Source organism: Penaeus chinensis, chromosome 40 (genome assembly GCF_019202785.1).
Source record: "Penaeus chinensis breed Huanghai No. 1 chromosome 40, ASM1920278v2, whole genome shotgun sequence".
Lineage (NCBI taxonomy): Eukaryota > Metazoa > Arthropoda > Malacostraca > Decapoda > Penaeidae > Penaeus > Penaeus chinensis.
In genome coordinates, this window is record NC_061858.1 from 22674839 (window position 1) to 22694838 (window position 20000).

The 20000-nt window shown below is 40.0% G+C and overlaps 2 protein-coding genes across 3 annotated transcripts in view; one reads left to right on the plus strand and one right to left on the minus strand.

Annotated features, from left to right (window-relative positions):
• The window catches only part of LOC125047045 (dual specificity mitogen-activated protein kinase kinase 6-like), a 27276-nt gene extending 25733 nt beyond the window's left edge, over positions 1 to 1543 (minus strand). Inside the window, exon 1 of one of the 2 annotated variants that reach the window (XM_047645088.1) lies at positions 1207 to 1392. The gene's annotated coding sequence lies outside the window, so the exon portion shown is untranslated. The other variant, XM_047645087.1, reaches the window with a different exon arrangement.
• Positions 1544 to 2716: 1173 nt separating this feature from the next.
• LOC125047046 (trafficking protein particle complex subunit 6b-like) lies at positions 2717 to 13541 on the plus strand. The gene is made up of 4 exons (XM_047645089.1): positions 2717 to 2931; positions 11452 to 11513; positions 11972 to 12173; positions 12444 to 13541. Exons 1-4 carry the CDS (start codon positions 2851 to 2853, stop codon positions 12567 to 12569), a joined length of 471 nt encoding a protein of 156 aa, XP_047501045.1. The 5' UTR covers positions 2717 to 2850; the 3' UTR covers positions 12570 to 13541.
• Positions 13542 to 20000: the final 6459 nt, after the last annotated feature.

Consider the following 20000-nt stretch of genomic DNA (forward strand, 5'->3'; position numbering starts at 1 on the left):
AGAGAGAGAGATAGAGATAGAGATAGAGATAGAGAGAGAGATAGAGATAGAGATAGAGATAGAGATAGAGATAGAGATAGAGATAAAGAGAGAGGGGGTAGAGAGAGTGGGAGTGGGAGTGAGAAATTAATTACAGCTTTAAGAAACTGGTATTCAAAGAAGTAAAACAATTCTACAGGCATTCTGTCATTTAATATTTCCTTCATAATCTCTTGGTAAAGATAGTGGAAAGAAAGGTTTTCATTGCATGCAACAATTTTGTTTCGTGTGATAATGATGAATTATGAAGTCATAGAAATGCTGAGAAAATCACAGTATTTACTGTTCATAAAACATTCCTCATAAAATACTTTATTGAAACATGATAAAACAAAATGTCAAGGATAACAACTTATTACGCTTTCTAAAATACTAATCATAAAAGGAAAGACAGAATTTACAAATAGAGCAGTGCCAAGCAATTAATCATCTCAAAAGAATTCCAGTTATTAGTCAAATGATGTTTAACAATGCTATCATCATGGTACTTAAACATAAATTGCAGATGCTCATTAAATAGCTGAAAAGACTACATATGTCATAAAACACTGACACAATAAATAAAGAAGGAAAGATTTAGTCATATAATGTAAAATATTCCTTTGTCATCAAAGCATAAATCTTATAAATAAATAAATAGCTTCCCCCTCCATGCTCATTCTGGGCTTAATAAATAACATTTTCAAATTTGCATCAATTTTGTTTCCATAACAATTAATTAAAACTCCCATTTGGCTACAAATACATAAAACATTCATATAAAAAACTGTAACTATAGCCCTTTTTTAATGACTAAAAGGGAATTACCTACTTTCTTCTACTTTCCTTTTATACACAGTTGTAGGCCGACACCAAGTATAAAATATAAATGACAGCCTCAACTTATACAGCCCAGGAAATATATCACATCAAATATACCGAAACTTGGCCCTTTTCCAAAGACTGATTCAAAATTTCTTGCCAAAACCTAAAAACCGGGAATCTCCAAAGCATACAAGAAACATTCCAGCCTCATCACATAAACGAGCGATAAAAGCGTCCATCTCCCCATTTCCATTTCTGTCTCCATTTCTTTCCACTTTTCGACTTATACTTCCAACCTCACGCCCTTGCTCCCCCCTTCACACTTATATCCCCCGCCAGCCCTCACACTGCTCCTATCCTCACACTGCTCTTAGCCTTATATTTGGCCTCGCCAGCACAATTATCATGCCCAGTGCCAGCCCCGCGTCCATCCTTGAGGCCACGACCAGCCTCTTCCACGCTCTGAGGTCGTCCTCGAGCCGCAGGGCCGAGGGCCGAGTGGCGCAGGAGCAGCAGGCTTTGAGGTCGTCTGGTGCTCACGAAGGAACACTCACTCACCTGTCTCGGGGACGACTCAGGGATGAATCAGGATGAGTCACTGTGTGTGTAGGATGAGTGTAGTGTCCGTCGCTTACACTAACAACACGGCCGTCTCGAGGCCGCCGCTACGCGCACACACACTCACATACACACACACACACACACACACACACACGGGCATACAAACGTACAGTACGTGTACACATTGACACACACGGATATACTCACACGAACGTAAGTATACGAACATATAAACGGCACACACATTAACCCATAAACAACTCAGACACGCACACAGACATACACATACAGACTGATAGACTCTCTTGATTAGTTTATAATGGGGTTGATTTAATAGTGGGTTATGATCTCGGGTTAATAGTAATGGGTGTTAGAGACAGATGCTGTGTGATATGTGATGCATATACGTTTAACTTCCCTGTTACCAAGGTCGTCGGGATGGGAGTGTGGTTTTATTTGTTAGCATTTGATGGTCCTAAAGATATTGATATTGGATAACGACGATATTAATCACTTATTCTAGGTTAATGTCATCAAATTACAAGTTATATAGCCCGTGCAATTCCCAAGAGACGTTCTTATATGTCAATCAAAGGTACGTTTGGTGTTCTGTTATCAAGGTCGTGCGTCTGCGAATTATTCCATTTGCATCCGTTTAGTTGAATTGGTCTCGATCTGCTGTGAAATGTCAAATAGCGAGGACTTTTCTGAGAATCCCGTCCCTGTGCAATGTTAAAAGGATGTTAATAGTGGCCATGCAGAGCGTTCTCCTTTTAGATTAATTTTAACTTTAGATCGACCATAATATATTTTATTTAATTATTTTTCCGAAGACTAAAAGTATGTGTTACTTATTCCACTACTTTTTTCTTCGACTATCAGACTGGAAATATTTTGTTTATTTAGCCATAATGATTATTCTTTTGTATATCAAATAATTATAATCCTAGTGTAACCTAAGTAATTTACTGCAGAATAAATGAGAGCTCTCAGTAATTTGGACTGTTTATATCAGTGAAATTGCAATAAATGTTAAAGCACAGGACGTCTATCACTAACTCAGTGATTGCTATCCACATTGAATAGAAACAATGAGTAAAAATTGAATAAAACCACATTGTTTATGACTTTCCTCGGATCTGCAAACTGACAACATTCCATGCAATTTACATGTATTTCATAAAAAAAAAAAAAAAGCAACAACCGTCCATTCTAATCGGATTCGTACTAAAATGTTATATGTATATGTGTACACACACACACACACACACACACACACACACAAATTCACACACACACATGTAATTTACAGATTCCCTTTCTGAGCTACACTGGCCCCACGACGCCCCCGAATAGAAGCCTTCGAGGGCCCACCGGAGCCTGGCCGAGCGCCGCCGTCGGGCTGTAAGCGCCCGGCCACACGGGGGAGGCGACGGCGCCTTCGCGATGGCAGAGGAGGCGATGTTCGACTTCATTCACATGGAAGCAGTCTCCTATATGTTCCAGGGAGGCGAAAAACTAGCGGAAGTACGTGATTGAGGATTCTTGTGTGACTTTGGTGTTTTTAGGAATAGGAGGGGCTGTGGTCATTGCTGTGCCACGGCCACTTTCCATTTGACAGTTGCAGGAAACAGACTCTGACAGAAAAGTTGTATTTCTGGTCAACTTGGTGGTGTTGGTAGACATTTTATATTTATTAGAGGAATTGCATTGTTCTGTATATGCACCGCTTATTAGGAATCAAATATATTTTAAATCTGAAAGTGAAGGTTTTAAAATAGTTTGGAAAATCCTGACAGTATGGTCACACAATCTAGGACAAAATAAAGATGATATTCTTGTAGATGACAATGTTGCAGTTGTCGGTACAAGAAATAATCAGCAGACATGAACAGCAATGCCACAAGTAAAAGAAAAAGAGTGCAAAAAGTCCAGTTGGTGCTTGGGAGGTGGAAATAATATTTGCTGGGGATTGACCCCCCTATCTACCCTTCCAGCAGTCGTGGAGTTGTTATGGAGTTGGGACTTAGTTCATAATGTAAAGAATTACTTGGAACTTTTCCAATTAAGGTATACTGAAGGACCGTGCCAGCTAGGAAGAAGGGGCAATCAGAAGGGGATCTGTGAGTGAAGCCGTAAGATTGGGAAGGGTAGATATATATTTGTTTTTCTTCTTCTTTATTGGGGTAATTTGTATGTTTTTGATGGGGTTCATTCATTCATTCCTTCACACAAACCCAGATCAAATATTCTTGACTCAAATTTTCTATTTTCCATTCTCTACTTAAAAAAAAAAAACATTCCTGTTTTGAGCTAATTTACCTATATTAACTCTCCACAAAACCCCCAGTTCCCCACAGTATCCCCTAAGGTTGTTGGTTTGAGTAGAGGACTTTCAGCTATAATATCAAAGCTCTATAAACTCTACCCAGAAGTGTTACCATTATGAATGTACCGTAATATTTCCACATTCTAAAGCAGATATCTTGGATGCTCCCCTTTCCCTGAGCAGTTGGCAGTCCTGACAGAATGTTAAAAAAAAAAAAATTATTTATCTTATAATTTGTGTAATCTTTCTTGATTAATAATATTAAACTAAACTTTCACTGAACATTATACAATACATGGTACAATAAAGTTTGGGCACAAATATGGAGAAAAAAAATTATATTGAAATGTGCATGAATGTGACATGTTTACATTGGACAATCAGCCTTACGATGGCTCCCTTGCTTACATTATGCAGGTCAAGGCTAATAAATCTCTACCACCTGTTCTCAAGTTTATGATTATTAACTTATGGTTTAATGACTTCTTGCACAAACCATATCCAGTTTCAAATGGATGTAGTTGGAACACAAGGTATGTTTATTAACTCAATGCTGCCAGGAAAATGTTGTGCTCATGTAATCTTTTTTTGGTGAAATGTCTCTACACATAGATGGCTCTGCTAGTGCTTGGCCACAACGGAGTCAATTAGTAGCCTTTGTGACCTTTCCTGATTTCACTTTTTTACTAATGCTATGAATGTCAGTGGTGTAATTTTATTATAGTCATATTTATAACTATGTTATTGACATTAGTAACTACAAAGTAAGATAACATAATGTATGTATGTATGTACATGTCATGTACATACATGCCATGCATTTTACAATTAGTTACAAGATATACAGAATTCTAAAGAAATATAATACCCTTTCCCATTGCTAAACCCACATTCCAACAAAGCTCATGCTTTATTAGAGGATTAAGGGTGAGGGACAGTGAAAGTAGCATACTGGAATACCATCCTTCTCAACAGCATCTTAAACAAGGAAAGAGGCCCTTACCTTTTTAAAATAAAATGGCTGTTAGTGTGTGATGAGTGGAGTCCTCCCAAAAGCTTTAATACTTTTTCTCCTAGTTAGGCTACATTTGCTATGTTTTATGAGGATCCATTTGAAACTTACTGTGTTAAATCCAGCAGCATATTAGTGCAATGTGAAGTGACAAGCACAGTCTCCACATTACACAAAAGACAGACTTCTATTGTTCATATTATTTAAGGATAGAGCATGTGCTGGTACCTTATTTGATGCAAAATTGCCTGGTAGGTATACAAGCTTTATTGTGCTAGAACTATATATTTAGCAGAGATTCATTAGCCTGTATTCAAGTACAAACAGCAAAGATTCAAATACTCCTCAAAATGTCTTTCTTGGGAGATAGAGTTTGGTCTTATACCAAGCTTTGTCTTGTACTATTGCCAGTGCACATTACTTCATAAACAACTGTGGGTTCACTTTACTTTGCATAGACTATTTTTTTTGCACCTAATAGTGTTGTTACATGTTTTTTATGTGACTTTTATATTAGACTTTGTGAAAATTGTAAATTTGAGTTAGTTTGATCATGGAACCATTCTAAATTATGTCCTGCCAGAATATATATGGTTGGGGTTTGCCAGCCTTTGCTGGAGCACTAAAGGTGTGTAAGCCACAACAGTAATGTGATGCATTTATCATTTGTATACAAAATGTTGTTGCTCAAGAAAAGTCTTAGAATTGACTTATATGTAAACTAGTCATACTAAAATTCTTACAATTTGGAGACCTTATGGACATAGCTTTACAATAGATAATAGTAATGGTAAATCATAATGACACATATATTGCTTGCAATATATGTGTCAAAATGTAAATGACTGAATCTTCTAGATTTACTACAAGGTTTTGAAGATATTCACTGAGCCTTTCCACAATAAACCAAAATAATTAGTTGTTATGCACTTGTGAGGGTCTAAGTAGCAGAAACAGTAAGTGTTCGTCATATTATTTGCTAAGTATAATTATCAAAATGTGATAATAACCTGCTTGGCATTTGTGCCAACAGCAGTAGAATACTTCTGTGTTAGTGTTTATCTGTCTTTTTGAGGAGAGATCTGTAAATCTTACCACAAGGTCTGCATTGCCAAAAGTAATGAAACTGGTTGCTTATGATCCATACTATCAAGTAGTTTTACTTATTTTAATTGCCCCACTAATCAGGAAGTATGTGAAGTATACCAGCGAAAATGTGGGGTAAAACAAGACAAGACAAGACAAAAAAAAAGTAGTCTCTTCATTACAGCCAGTTTCATTAGTATTAGTAGTACAAATGTGTTAGGGAAATTATTGAATTTGTCATTTCTCTTTTGCTGCTTGAGTGTTAAGGATGTTCAAATCATATTTTATGAAGCAAAATCACAGCAGATGTATAGTAATGGACACAGGCATTCGTGTATACTTTGAGATATTTCAAATTATTTTGATGTTTTAAAATTTTGCAAACTTTTGGTTATTGTGTTACCATCTCCCTAGTGTGGGAAGCAGTATCTCATATCTAGGGGTGCCTGTGGCAAATCAGGCTTTGGAGTTGCAGGAGAAGATTAACCCAATCGGCATGGATGGCAAGAATACATGCCATGCCCAATGTAATATAAGTTCATTTATTGTATTTACACATAGATGTCTCTACAAGTGCTTAGTCACCAAGGAGTCAGTTATTATTCCTACCTATCTCACCTGTTTACAATATCAATATCAATTGTATTAGAAGGAAAAACACATTTTCCAGCAACTTTTAAGGAATGGGGAATTCAGGAGTGGTCACTAGAGCCTCCTGATTGACTCCGTGTTGGCTGATAACATGTGGAGCCATCTGTATGCAACAAAATTCACAAAAACCTACAGGAGACATTACATAAATTCATAGTGATCTGGTTAAAGGACATATTGTTATTTGGTGTAGACTGACATAACTGAGGACATTGCACACAAACTAGAAATAAAATAGGTGTATTTTTTGTTTGAATTAACTACATTGAATTAACTGCCATCTTTCAGAACATCAATATAAATGAATGAAAAATGTTCATAGAAAGGCAAAAGAAATATAAAAAAGAATTTCAAACATTGTTTACCACTTACATTGAATAGATAACAAAATGATGGTGGTGTTGGTGTTGAAACCTAGCTGCCAAACATGGTATCATAAGACACAATAATAGTATTTTAGTAATCCTAACCTGATGCCACCAGGGATGGCATGTGCAGGTATGCCATCAAATAGTGAGTTTAGTTTGAATCTTTGCTGTTTGTACTTGAATATAGGCTAATGAATCTCTGCTAAGTATATTCTGTTCTAGCACAATAAAGCTTGTATACCTACCAGGCAATTTTGTATCAAATAAGGTACCAGCACATGCTCTGTCCTTATTATTAGATGGCTCCACAGGTGTTTCAATCACTGGTGCAACCAATCTCACCCATTCATCCTCTTCCTTGGTTTTCAGAAATATATATATATTTTGTGTATTGCTATTACCCCTTGGATCTGAATGCTTCACTGCCCACACATGGCCCAGAATACAGGCATTAGGCTTAGCCTACTTGAGCGGCTAGTCTGCCAGGTGTGTGGCTTGTAGGCCAGAAGCTTGTGAGCACTCGTGTGTGGTGACAAGACGCCATGCCTCCCCCATGCAATGTTATTTTCTTTTTTTCTGCATTAGCATTTTTAGCATTCTACTATTTTCCAGTGTCTGTAATTCTTATTTGATTTGCTTTATCCAGATGGTAATAGGTTGTTTTCCTTGCACAGACTCTCTCTAGGTAGTCATTAACTTGGTGCAATAATAATAACAAGTTACATTTTGTTACCCATGGTTTTCTTTTGATAATTACTTTGAATGATGTTATTACGACTCCTTCCTCAGTACCTGTTTTCAGCTCAGTCCATTCAAAGACACCCACCCAGGTCATTACCCAAACTTTAGAAAATATTCTTTCCTATCTCCCAACTTCCTCCACCCTATCTCCTTCTCCAAAGTCTTCTTCATTTTCAAACCCCTCCTCCCTAATTACTACTCTTTATCCTTATTGTCCACTTCCTTGCAGTACTACCTCACTCAACACCACTCCCTCCACCTACCATCTATTTTTTTTGTGATTCCCCTACAGCCCCTTACCCTGACATTACCCCTTCTTTCAACAACGTCTGCAAAAATAAGTAGGCAAAATTTTCTTCCACAGCTGCCCTGATCGTTCCTGCCTTGCCACAGTTATGTCTGAGTCCCACGCACATTTGCATTGTCTCCCCTGACTGACCTCACTGGCAATCCTAGTCCTGCCCAGCCTCACTCCTCCCTTGATATTTGTACCGGATCTGTTTCCACCTCCTCGGCTGATTGGCTTGTCTATGACAAGGACTGGTCAAACTGTGAAAATTACCTGCCAACCTGCCTCATTGACTTTGATGCACTTTGAGTACTGTGCTTCACTATTCCCCTCAGAGGCCACCATAAGTCCTACACCAATATTTGCAAAATTATCTCCTGTAGACATGACCTCCCCCATAAAGTTAATATTGGAGGAGAGTCTTGCCTTGTCTGACCCTAACAACCCCTCACTCATCAATGTCAAAATTTTGGCATCAAGGCCACTTTGCTAAGCACCCCCCCCCCACTCTACAGCCTGATGAATCTCTGTTTCCAACCAGGCCATGATCGTCGAATCTGTCCTCTGCAGTCACATATGTGCCATTTGCAATGGCTCACATAATGTATTTTATAGGGGCTGCCCTACCTCAAATTTTGAGTCTAAGGTAGCAATCCTCAGATTCAAACTTGGCCTTACTTTACACAAAGCCAGGCGAGAAGCATGCTGATGAGATTTTTCTCTTGCTCTCAACTCCAGTGCTATCAAATCTCCCCCTTCTCCCCAGGATGTTTCTCCATCCATTTTCTCTTCTTCCCATTTCTAATGTGCCTAATTTTGCCCCCTCCCTCTCCCTGGCAAATTCTTTTGCCATTCTAAATCCAGACAATCCAATTTCTAGCACTTCCCCATCACATCAGACCATCTAAATGTTTCACCATGTATTCTCCTACCACATCCTCTCCCACACCTACCTCTTCCTCTCACCCACATAAGAAGACCTCCATTTTTCAGATCTCCCCATTGAACTCCCTTTCAAATACTTTCTATTAAAAAAAAAAAAAAAAAAAAAAAAAAAGAGAGAGAGAGAGAGAGAAGCCTATCCCTCCTGTGACCCCATTTTTTATTCATTTCCCCTGGCGGCATTGAGTTAAACCTCATGGATACAGCCATGACTCCATTTTGTAAAAAAAATAATAATAAAAAAAAAAAAAAAAATACTGTAGCTTCACCCTTTCAGTTATAACTTTGGACAAGCAAAATAGTGTTCCAATGTACAGTATATAACTACATAGTGGTTGATTGACCTAAAACCAGCATTGTACAGTGCATGATGTTGGTCTAATCTGCTGATTTTTACAAATACAGATAATTTTTTATCTACTTGCTACTTAAAAGCATTTTCCAAATTTGAACAGTTTCACTTTCTGGCTACATTTTGGGATCCTTTGTCTATGGACTATTGAATTGGAAAAAAATGATAATCCCCATAATGTATTAGATGTGTTTAGCATGTCTTAATTGTAAATGACAGGATACGAAATATTGGGTAATCCTATCATTCATGGCCTTTAGTCAGTGAAAGCAACATGTCTATATATATACACACACACACACACACACACACACACACACACACACACACACACACACACACACACACACACACACACCACACACACCACACACACCACACACACTACACACACACACACACCACACACACCACACACACCACACACACCACACACACCACACACACCACACACACACACACACACACACACACACACACACACACACACACACACACACACACACACACACACACACACACACACACACACACAGGCCCTCGTTCCATCTCCAGCTCCTTGCAACAGGTCTGGTTAAGCTGCCCAAGCCATGACCTCTTAGGTCGTCCCACAGGCCTCCTCCACCCAGGATTGTCTTTCAAAGAGGTAACCTGATGGGCAGGGTCATCCACAGTGAAACAAGCTAGGTGCCTATATAGTCTGAGTTGGTGATCCTGGATTTTGCAAGTAACAGGTCCCATATAGTTTCACAGTATAGCTGGCAGTTGGACACATGGTCCTGCCAACTGAACCCAATGATCCAGTGTAGATATCTATTACAAAAGGTTTCCCTTCCAAAGAGTAAAACTGCCATTGTCAAGGCCTTGAAGACATTTTGCTTGGTCCTTCTGCAGAGGTACCAACATTTCCAAATGCCCTTGTGCCAGCTTGGTTGTTTGTGCTATAAGTTTGTTATACTTGATGTGTGTGTGTGTGTGTGTGTGTTTGTGTTTGTGTTTGTGTTTGCATGCGTGTGTGTGTGTGCGTGTGTGCGTGCGTGCGGGTGTGTGTGCGTGTGTGGGTGTGGGTATCTGTCGTGTGTGTGTCTTCAGTCCAAATATCATGTATAGATGTAGTTCCTAAAAATATGTTTATTCGCTCTTCAGCTTGTCATTGTTTTGTTTGTACTTTCTGTTATAATAATACTATGGTTACAACTTCAAAATTAAACTATGATTGCTAGTTATTGCATTTTGTGTGCTAGCTTGGTTGTTTGTACCATAAGTTTGCTATACCTCATTTATGGGATAACATGCACACAAACTGCAATCACTAACATCTGTTTGTAATATTTGGTAATACATCAGACCACAGACATCTATCAGTATAATGGTTTGCTTTCATAATATTTATATTATGACTTATCTCATAAACACTTAGTCCTAAATTCCTGACTCCATTTAGGTAATTTTTTCCTAGAAAATAAATGTGGTTAGCACAGTTAAATTTCTGCATGCTGATATAAAAAACCATCTTGTAAATTTCTTCCTTTGAAATGGAAGGCATTTATATGTAATTGTGTAAATACTGTAGTAATATGATCCTGGTTATTATGTCATATGGCACAGCATTTTGCCTTTCATGGTATGAAAAGACACTAGAACACTGACCTCCATTTCAGATGCTTTAATTTTTTGCTGACCATTGTGGACATCAGTCATAACATAACATTATGAGCACCAAGTCATCCACAGTGTTTGGGGATAGTATGGTGAGGGACAGATCAAGTAAAAGAGGGAGGCAAGTGCAGTAGTGAGGGAGGTTGTGAGCATATGGGTGTCAAAAAAATATTTTTGGAAAGAACAAGTAAAAGAAGGAAGATGACTCAGAGAGAATAAGTGCTGGCAGAACAGAGTGATGAAAATAAGAGAGAATAATAAGCTTTTCTCAATGAAATTCAATAGTGGTAATAATGTTAATGATGGTAATGCCAGTCAGCCTCCGGGCTAGTACAGTGGTAACGTGCCGGCCTCTCATCCGAGGGGTCGGCGGTTCGCAAAGTTGCAATTGTCGCCTGGAGGTTACTGCTGTGGCTGGGCACCACGGCGGGTAAGGATTAAGCCGAGTCAGCACCAGCTGACACACGTTAGCGAGTCGACATTAGTCGACACAGGCCGGGCTCCCCTCATTGGCATAGCCCGGGCGAAGCTCAGCTTCGCATATTGGACTTATCCTTATCCAGTAATACTATTACAATTATAATCTTTTAAGTTTACTATTTGCCTCTGCCACAACAGGATGAAGCAGTATCAAAGCTTGAGCACATGGGTTTTGCTACTGGATACCGATTAGTAGAAAGGTAAGGGCTGATGCATCGGTAAGGTAAGAGAAATCAAATTTTAATTTTATAAATTAGGTATGATCTAAACATCTTCCTGGATTTCATTGACCTGTGACTGGGATTATTATATATTAGTGTTAGTATTAAAATCCATATTGCTTGAGCATTGCAAAACAAATTAAAGGACTAGTCTTGGGTTATATCAACTTACGGTTATAATTTTTTCATCATATCATTATTTCACATTCATCTGCTTTCTCAGTAATGTTTTTTGAATTTAAAAAATACCCAAACACAGTACTAGAATTCTATTATTCCTAATTTGCTCAGGCTACCACAACTGTATTAAATATAAATATTCTGTTTGAAATATGTATTATTAGAATACAGTATTAGTAAGATTGTGTACAGATTTTATCCTTGATAGTAGTGTTAATTTATAATTTACAAATAGGTAATCTAAGTTTTACTTTCAGGTTGACACGGGAATCTGGCCGCTACAAAGATGAATTAGACATAATGAAATATATCTGCAAAGACTTATGGGTAACTGTGTACAAGAAACAAATTGACAACTTGCGAACCAATCATCAGGGAGTTTATGTCCTTCATGACAATCGATTCCGTTTTCTCTCACACATGGCTACAGGAAAGCAGTATCTTCAGTATGCCCCCAGGGTAAGCTTTTGAAATTTGTAATATTCAGAAGAATTTCCTTGTATGAGGACAATTGTGTTGTAAAAGCTCAGGCAATGACATCAACATCTTAGGGATCAGTAACAAATTGTTACTGACAGGGTGTGCAAAGTTCCATCACCTAAGCCTTGGACATATATTATGCTACCCAGCCTTTCCCTGTAAGGACATAATACATCAGTTACTGTTTTAGGGTTACGACATAGGAAATGTTATTCCAAGTTACTTTGAATTTTCTTTGTCTTTCCATAGTATCTTGCCTTCACATGTGGACTTGTGCGTGGATGCCTTGCCAACCTGGGTGTCACCTGTGTGGTAACAGCTGAAGTGACACAACTTCCTGCCTGCAAGTTCCAAATTCAAGTTCAGCGGGGATGATAGATATGGACTTTTTTTGTAACATGCAACTCTTTGTTTAATTAGTTTTATATATATATATGTATATGTGCACATGTAAGGTTATTTTAATTATGTTTAGTTATTATAAGGGATAATGATTTTTTTTTGGGTATAGTTATGTTACTGAATATTGATTGATGAGGTATGTCACAAGGTTCTATGAAAGTATGTAGCTAATTTTCTAGATATTTATAAAGACTAAGATCTTTACATTATTATACACAAAAAATGCTTTTATATTCATATGGATGGTAACATAAATATCTTTTGTGTGCTCTTCCATTCTTTTCATAGTCTGACAAAAATATATTATTTATTTCCTTGGTGTGCATTACATAGCCTATCTAGTTTTGATTGTAGAGCATCTTTGTAAATAATACATAATAGATTATGGACCTTTTTAAAAGAAATTATAGATTAGGTGTAATGCATTGAAATGAATAACAGAACTTATGGCATTAGTATCAAGTATTTTTTCCTCAATGGTGAAATAAAAGAGATTAAGTACTACGTTGTATCAAGGTCATTCATACAAAACATTCCACTGTAGTACTTTCCAGCAAATTGAAATATTAAGTTATTTTAGTTCTGCAGCAGTTTAAATTGCAAATTGTATGTTGTGTGATTCTTAATTTCACCAGATGATTAACCCAATGCCTCAGGGTGAACCTGGGGGTGTGCTTGGCCTCCACTCGGGGGAGGATGTGTGGGTACCTAGGCTTGCTTCCTGAGCCTATTTCAGACTCGGCTAGTGCATTGCACTATCTGTGGTGGACCATCAAAGTGATAAGATTTTTTTTTGTATCAGTGATATTCAGAACATGATTTTAATGTTTTTTATTCAGAGATGCAAGATCTTCATTTAAGGTTGCTAGATATAACCTGTAGTAGCCTGATTATGTAAATTAGTGTTTCAATAAATCAGGTGTGTTACACTCTGTGTAAAAGATGGAATGTGGTTTAATTGAGGGACAAAAATGTTTCTTTAATTTTCACAAATCATCCAATGGCTTCAGTACTTCCCTTTTGTGTGTTATACTTCAAGATAGTCACACTGGCAAAGTACCTTGTAACAGTCAAGAGTAGTTGACATGAAGAGACTGATCATGTAACCTAGAGTTGCCTTTTTTTTTTTTTTTTTTTCCAAACAGAGCGTAACAAGCCCTGCTCTCCCTTAAGCGATGCCTCAGGATATGTGTTCTTTACATGGTACCCTTATAAAGAACAGCATAAAATGTAATACATGCATCATAGTATAATGACATGAATGACCCATTCTCTGTGACCACATCAGCCCAGACAGGAATAGCACATCACTTAGAACCACAACCAAGTCAACCATGAAGTGACCTATGCATCATCTGGAGGCATTGAGTTAATAAGCTAATCTACTGCAGCAAATATTAGTAGTGTCCCAAAGACTCAGTAGCAGCCTTTCCCTAGAATTTCTTATACAAATGCAATGCAGATTTGCCCTAGAAAGAAAGAATAGAAGATCCTTCATAATCCTTATAAAATTACCCTGTACAAGGGAGGAGTCAACCTTAAATAAAAGGTAACTGATAAATAGCCAAGTGCTACATACCACTGTTTTGCTTATAACAGGCCAGTTCCAGTCTACAGAACACTCACTCTCACACTCTAGAAATTCTTATACAGGATACAGAAGTTACTTCCATAAGTAATATGAAAAAATGCAGTAATGTATCTTATTTAGAAATTTGTATACCCTCCCTAGCAAAGATTAGACTCTACCCTCACAGGGCAGCAAGCACCAGAGAAAGCTCTGTACTATAAGCTTGATCAAAGAGATTGGCCAACCAAAATATACCCCAATTTTGTGGAAAGCACTTATCCGCTTATACTAGTGTATGATAGGTTTTACAGACAGTTATAGACTGTTGGTGGAGTGATTAGAAATCCCTTTTTTTTTTTATATAGAAATTTATAGGTCCTCCCTGACAAGGATTAGAAATCACTCATAAGACAACAAGAACCAGAAAAAAGTTTCAACTGACTAAAAACTTCATCTGAGGTAGCAGTTCTCAGATTCAAACTAGGCCTCACTCTGTGTGAGGCCAGACAAGAAGCAAGCAAACTGTACTTTGCTCCACTCCCCTCCCATCTTCTCAAGAAGTCTCAGCATCTCCCCCAGTATCTCTTCCCTCTACCCTGAACCAACCTATCTCTACTACCTCTCTCCCCCAGTCAAATTCCTTGTAGTCTAAATACAGATACTCCAATCTCTGCCATTTCCCCAGTGCCGACCCCTCCTACTCCTCATTCCACATTCCACTCCATCTACCATATCTCCTACACCCACCTCTCCCTCTACTCCTCGGACATATATTCCCTCTTCTCCTCTGCATAAGAAAATCTTCGTTTCACAGACCTCTCCAGCCAACTCCCCTCCAGAAACTCTTGAACACTTACTACTGGTCGGGCCGCAGCGATGGCCACCATCTCCAGGGAGTAGCCATAGCCATCTCCAGCAGAATTCAACCCTCGGTAGTTGAGGTCACTCCAGCCGATGAGCGTATTATGGTATTGAGATTGAAGCTTTCATTTGGCTTCATGTCTCTTATTGCTGTATACGCTCCTACGGATGTTTATAAACTTGAGGTGAAAGAGATGATTTACGCCAAACTTGCATCTATGGCAGACATATGTCCTCGGCGAGATATTCATATTGTTCTGGGCGACTTCAATGCGGTATCTGGCTGCGATCGAGCTGGCTACGAGATGTCTGTCTGTCCTCATGGCTCAGGAGCTGATGCTGGCAGCGAGAATAGCCACCTTTTCCGTGACTTTGCTAGGTCCCAGACATTAAGGATTTCTGGCTCCTGGTATCAGCATTCTGACCCGCATCGTTGGACTTGGTACAGCGATACAGGTAGTGTGGCCAAGGAGATAGACCACATCCTCGTTAGCACTCGGTGGAGGATCCTATAGAACTGCAGGGTGTATTGAGGCGCCAAGTTCTGTGGAACTGATCATAGATTAGTTGTGGCTACTCTCCGGGTCCACTTTAGAACCCCCTGTCACCCAAATGAACACCCTAGGGTGTTTCATTTGGACAGATTGAGGCAGGATGAGTGTGCCCGGGGATTTGCTAGGGCTATTTCTGGTCGTTTCATGGCACTCGAGGGCCTGACAGACCCTGTTCTTATGTGGGATACCTTCAAGCGTGAAATGCTTGATGCAGCTCAGGAATCCATTGGTGAACGCCCAAGAGCAAGACATAATTCCATCTCGCAGGAGACACTGGAAGCCACTGATGCTTGTCGTGCGGCTCGATTGTCAGGGGATCGCAACTTGCACCGTTTTCTGGTGCGCAGGACTAGGTCACTGTTGAGAAGGGATGAGGAACAGTTTATCAGTAATCTTGCAGAGGAGGTCGAAAGCCATTTCTTAGTAAATGACCTTCGTCCTGCCTACCAAGCCCTCCTCACAGACGACTGCAGTCCACTCAGCAAGTGGCCAGATAATCTCAGATCCTGATGGGGTGCATGTGCGTTGGGCTGAGTATTTTGAGCAGTTGTATAAGTTTGATCCACCAACAGTTAACATGGATGCAGGTTATGTTGAGATTCCTCAGCCAGACCCACCCATCAGCGAGGATCCACCCTCCTGACTGAAGTCAGGGGGCCGATCTCCAAGCTGAAGAGTGGTAAAGCAGCAGGTGTTTGTGGCATCCCAGCTGAATTGTTAAATGCTGGTGTAGAACCTATGGCAAGGGGCCTGCATGCAATCCTGTCTGCCATCTGGCAGACTGGTACCTTTCCCCCTGACCTGCTGAGGGGTGTGGTCATCCCTCTCTGGAAGGGGAAAGGGGATCACTGGGACTGCAGCAATCACCGAGGCATTACACTACTCAGTGTACCAGGCAAGGTACTCGCGCACATCCTACTGAGACGTATCAGAGACCACCTGTTCAGGCACCAAAGGCTGGAGCAATCTGGATTCACTCTTGGTAAGTCCATAATAGACTGCATCCAGGCGTTTCGAGTCATTGTAGAGTGCCGTCGTAAGTTCGGACGTGGGCTGCTCGCAGCCTACATCGACCTCAAGAAGGCGTTTGACACGGTGCATCGCGAATCACTCTGGGAGATCCTGAGGGTAAGAGGATTGGCCTGGCAGCAGGGGTCATGAAATCTCTCGACAAGAGTATTTGGAGATACTGGTACCTGTGCAGAAGGACCAAGTTACGTGTTTTCAAGGCCCTGATACTGCCAGTTTTACTCATCGACCACATCCTCGTTAGCACTCGGTGGAGGATCGTCCAGAACTGCAGGGTGTGTCAAAGCGCCAATTTCTGTGGAACTGATCATAGATTAGTTGTGGCTACTCTCTGGGTCCACTTTAGAACCCCCCGTCACCCAAATGAACACCCTAGGGTGTTTCATTTGGACAGATTGAGGGAGTACGAGTGTACCCGGGGGTTTGCCGAGGCTATCTCTGGTCGTCTCACATCACTCGAGGGCCTGACAGACCCTGTTCTTATGTGGGATACTTTCAAGCGTGAAACGCTTGATGCAGCTCAGGAATCCATTGGTGAATGCCCAAGAACAAGACAGAATTTCATCTCGCAGGAGACACTGGAAGCCACTGATGCTTGTCGTGCAGCTCGATTGTCAGGGGATCGCAACATGCACCGTTCTCTGGTGCACAGGACCAGGTCACTGTTGAGAAGGGATAAGGAACAGTTTATCAGCAATCTTGCAGAGGAGGTCGAAAGCCATTTCCTAGTAAATGACCTTCGTCCTGCCTACCAAGCCCTGAGAAAGCTGAACTCCAAGCCCTCCTCACAGACGACTGCAGTCCGCTCAGCAAGTGGCCAGATAATCTCAGATCCTGATGGGGTGCGTGTGCATTGGGCTGAGTATTTTGAGCAGTTGTATAAGGTTGATCCACCAACAGTTAACATGGATGCGGGTAATGTTGAGACTCCTCTGCTAGACCCACCCATCAGCGAGGATCCACCCTTCCTGACTGAAGTCAGGGGGGCGATCTCCAAGCTGAAGAGTGGTAAAGCAGCAGGTGTTTGTGGCATCCCAGCTGAATTGTTAAAGTCTGGTGTAGAACCTATGGCAAGGGGCTTGCATGCAGTCCTGTCTGCCATCTGGCAGACTGGTACCTTTCCCCCTGACCTGCTGAGGGGTGTGGTCATCCCCCTCTGGAAGGGGAAAGGGGATCGGTGGGACTGCAGCAATCACCGAGGCATTACACTACTCAGTGTACCAGGCAAGGTACTCGCGCACATCTTACTGAGACATATCAGACATCACCTGTTGAGGCACCAAAGGCAGGAGCAATCTGAATTCACTCCTGGTAAGTCCACAATAGACCGCATCCTGGCGCTTCAAGTCATTGTAAAGCGCCGTCGTGAGTTCGGACGTGGGCTGCTCGCAGCCTACATTGACCTCAAGAAGGCGTTTGACACGGTGCATCGCGAATCACTCTGGGAGATCCTGAGACTAAGAGGAATTCCAACAAGGATTATTGGACTAATAGCAAACCTGTATACAGGCTCTGAAAGTGCTGTACAGTTTGGTGGGGGCCTGTCAGGCTTCTTCCCTGTTAGTTCAAGTGTGAGGCTTGCACCAACACTTTTCAACACTTGCATGGATTGGATACTGGGTTGAGCTACTATGGAGCAACTCTGGGCAATATCAAGGTTACAGACCTTGACTTTGCTGATGATGATGCCGTTTTCTCTGAATCTCTGGAAACCCTAGTGGCGGTTCTTGATGCATTTAGCAATGAAGCGAAGCCCCTGGGGCTAGAGTTCTCCTGGACGAAGACCAAGATCCAGGATTTTGGGTGCCTACTAGGAGACCCTGTGCAGTCGGTACGTGCTTGCCGTGAAAACATCGAAGTCACAGAGAGCTTTATATACCTCGGTAGTGCAGTTCACAACTCTGGTCTGTCAGACCAAGAAGTCAGTAGACGGATTGGCCTGGTAGCAGGGGTCATGAAATCTCTCGACAAGAGTATTTGGAGACGTCGGTACCTGTGCAGAAAGACCAAGTTACGTGTTTTCAAGGCCCTGATACTGTCAGTTTTACTCTATAGTAGTGAAACTTGGACACTATCTTGTGCTCTGGAATCTTGTCTTCATGCCTTTTGTAACAGATCCTTGCGCCGGATCATGGGGTACAGTTGGCGGGATCATGTGTCCAACCAACGGCTGCACCATGAGACCGGTACAGGACCTGTTACTTGCATAATCCGTGATCGCCAACTCAGGCTATATGGCCACTTGGCTCGACTCCCGCAGGATGATCCTGCCCATCAGGTTGTCTCTGTCCGTGACAATCCTGGGTGGAGGAGGCCTGTGGGACGACCGAGAAGGTCGTGGCTTGGGCAGATCGATCAAACCTGTCGTGAGGAACTAGAGATGGGCCGGGCCCCTGCCTGGCGGCTCGCCATGAGGGACCCTCGTAGGTGGAAACAAAGGGTGGATGCGGCTATGCGCCCCTGCCGGCGTTCCAAAATGATGATGATGATGTATGTATATATGTATATGTATAATATATATATAATATATATATATTATATATATATTATATATTTGTGAACATATATAATACACACACACACACATATATATATATATATATATATGCAATTACATATATATAGTTATATATATAATTATATATATTATGATGTATGTATAGATTCATATATATATTATATATTATATATATATGTATGTGTGTGTGTGTGTACATATTTAATATATATACATATATATACGTATACATATATATGTGTGCGTGTGTGTGTGTGTGTGTGTGTGTGCGTATATATGTGTGTATATATATATATATATATATATAATGTTTATGTGTATATGTATGTATGTATATTTATGAGTACATAATTAATCTGTACACACACACACACACACACACACACATGTATGTATATTGTATATATATGTAGAATTTTGTATGTGTGTGTGTGTGTGTATCTATATATATAATATACATATGTATATATATATATCTATAATATGTATACATATATATATATATTTATGTGTGTATATATCAATAGATGTGTGTGTGTGTGTGTGTAATGTATACATACATATACACATTATATATATATGTATATATATTATATATATATATATTGTATATACATATAAATATATACATAATATATATGTATATCTATAATATATGCATATATATATATCTTTAATATATGTATATATATGCATATGCATATATATATATATATTATATATATATATATATATATATATATGAGAGAGAGAGAGAGAGATAAAAAAAAAGATAGATAGATAGAGAGGGAGAGAGAGAAAAAATAGATAGAGATGGGGGGGATGTATGTATGTGTGTGTGTGTGTGTGTGTGTGTGTGTTTGTGTGTGTGT

Coding starts and splice junctions, on each gene's coding strand:
- LOC125047046 (XM_047645089.1), top strand. CDS start 2,851: ATGGCAGAGGAGGCGATGTTCGACTTCATTCACATGGAAGCAGTCTCC. Junction 2,932..11,451: donor GAGGCGAAAAACTAGCGGAA/GTACGTGATTGA, acceptor CTGCCACAACAG/GATGAAGCAGTATCAAAGCT. Junction 11,514..11,971: donor GGATACCGATTAGTAGAAAG/GTAAGGGCTGAT, acceptor TTTTACTTTCAG/GTTGACACGGGAATCTGGCC.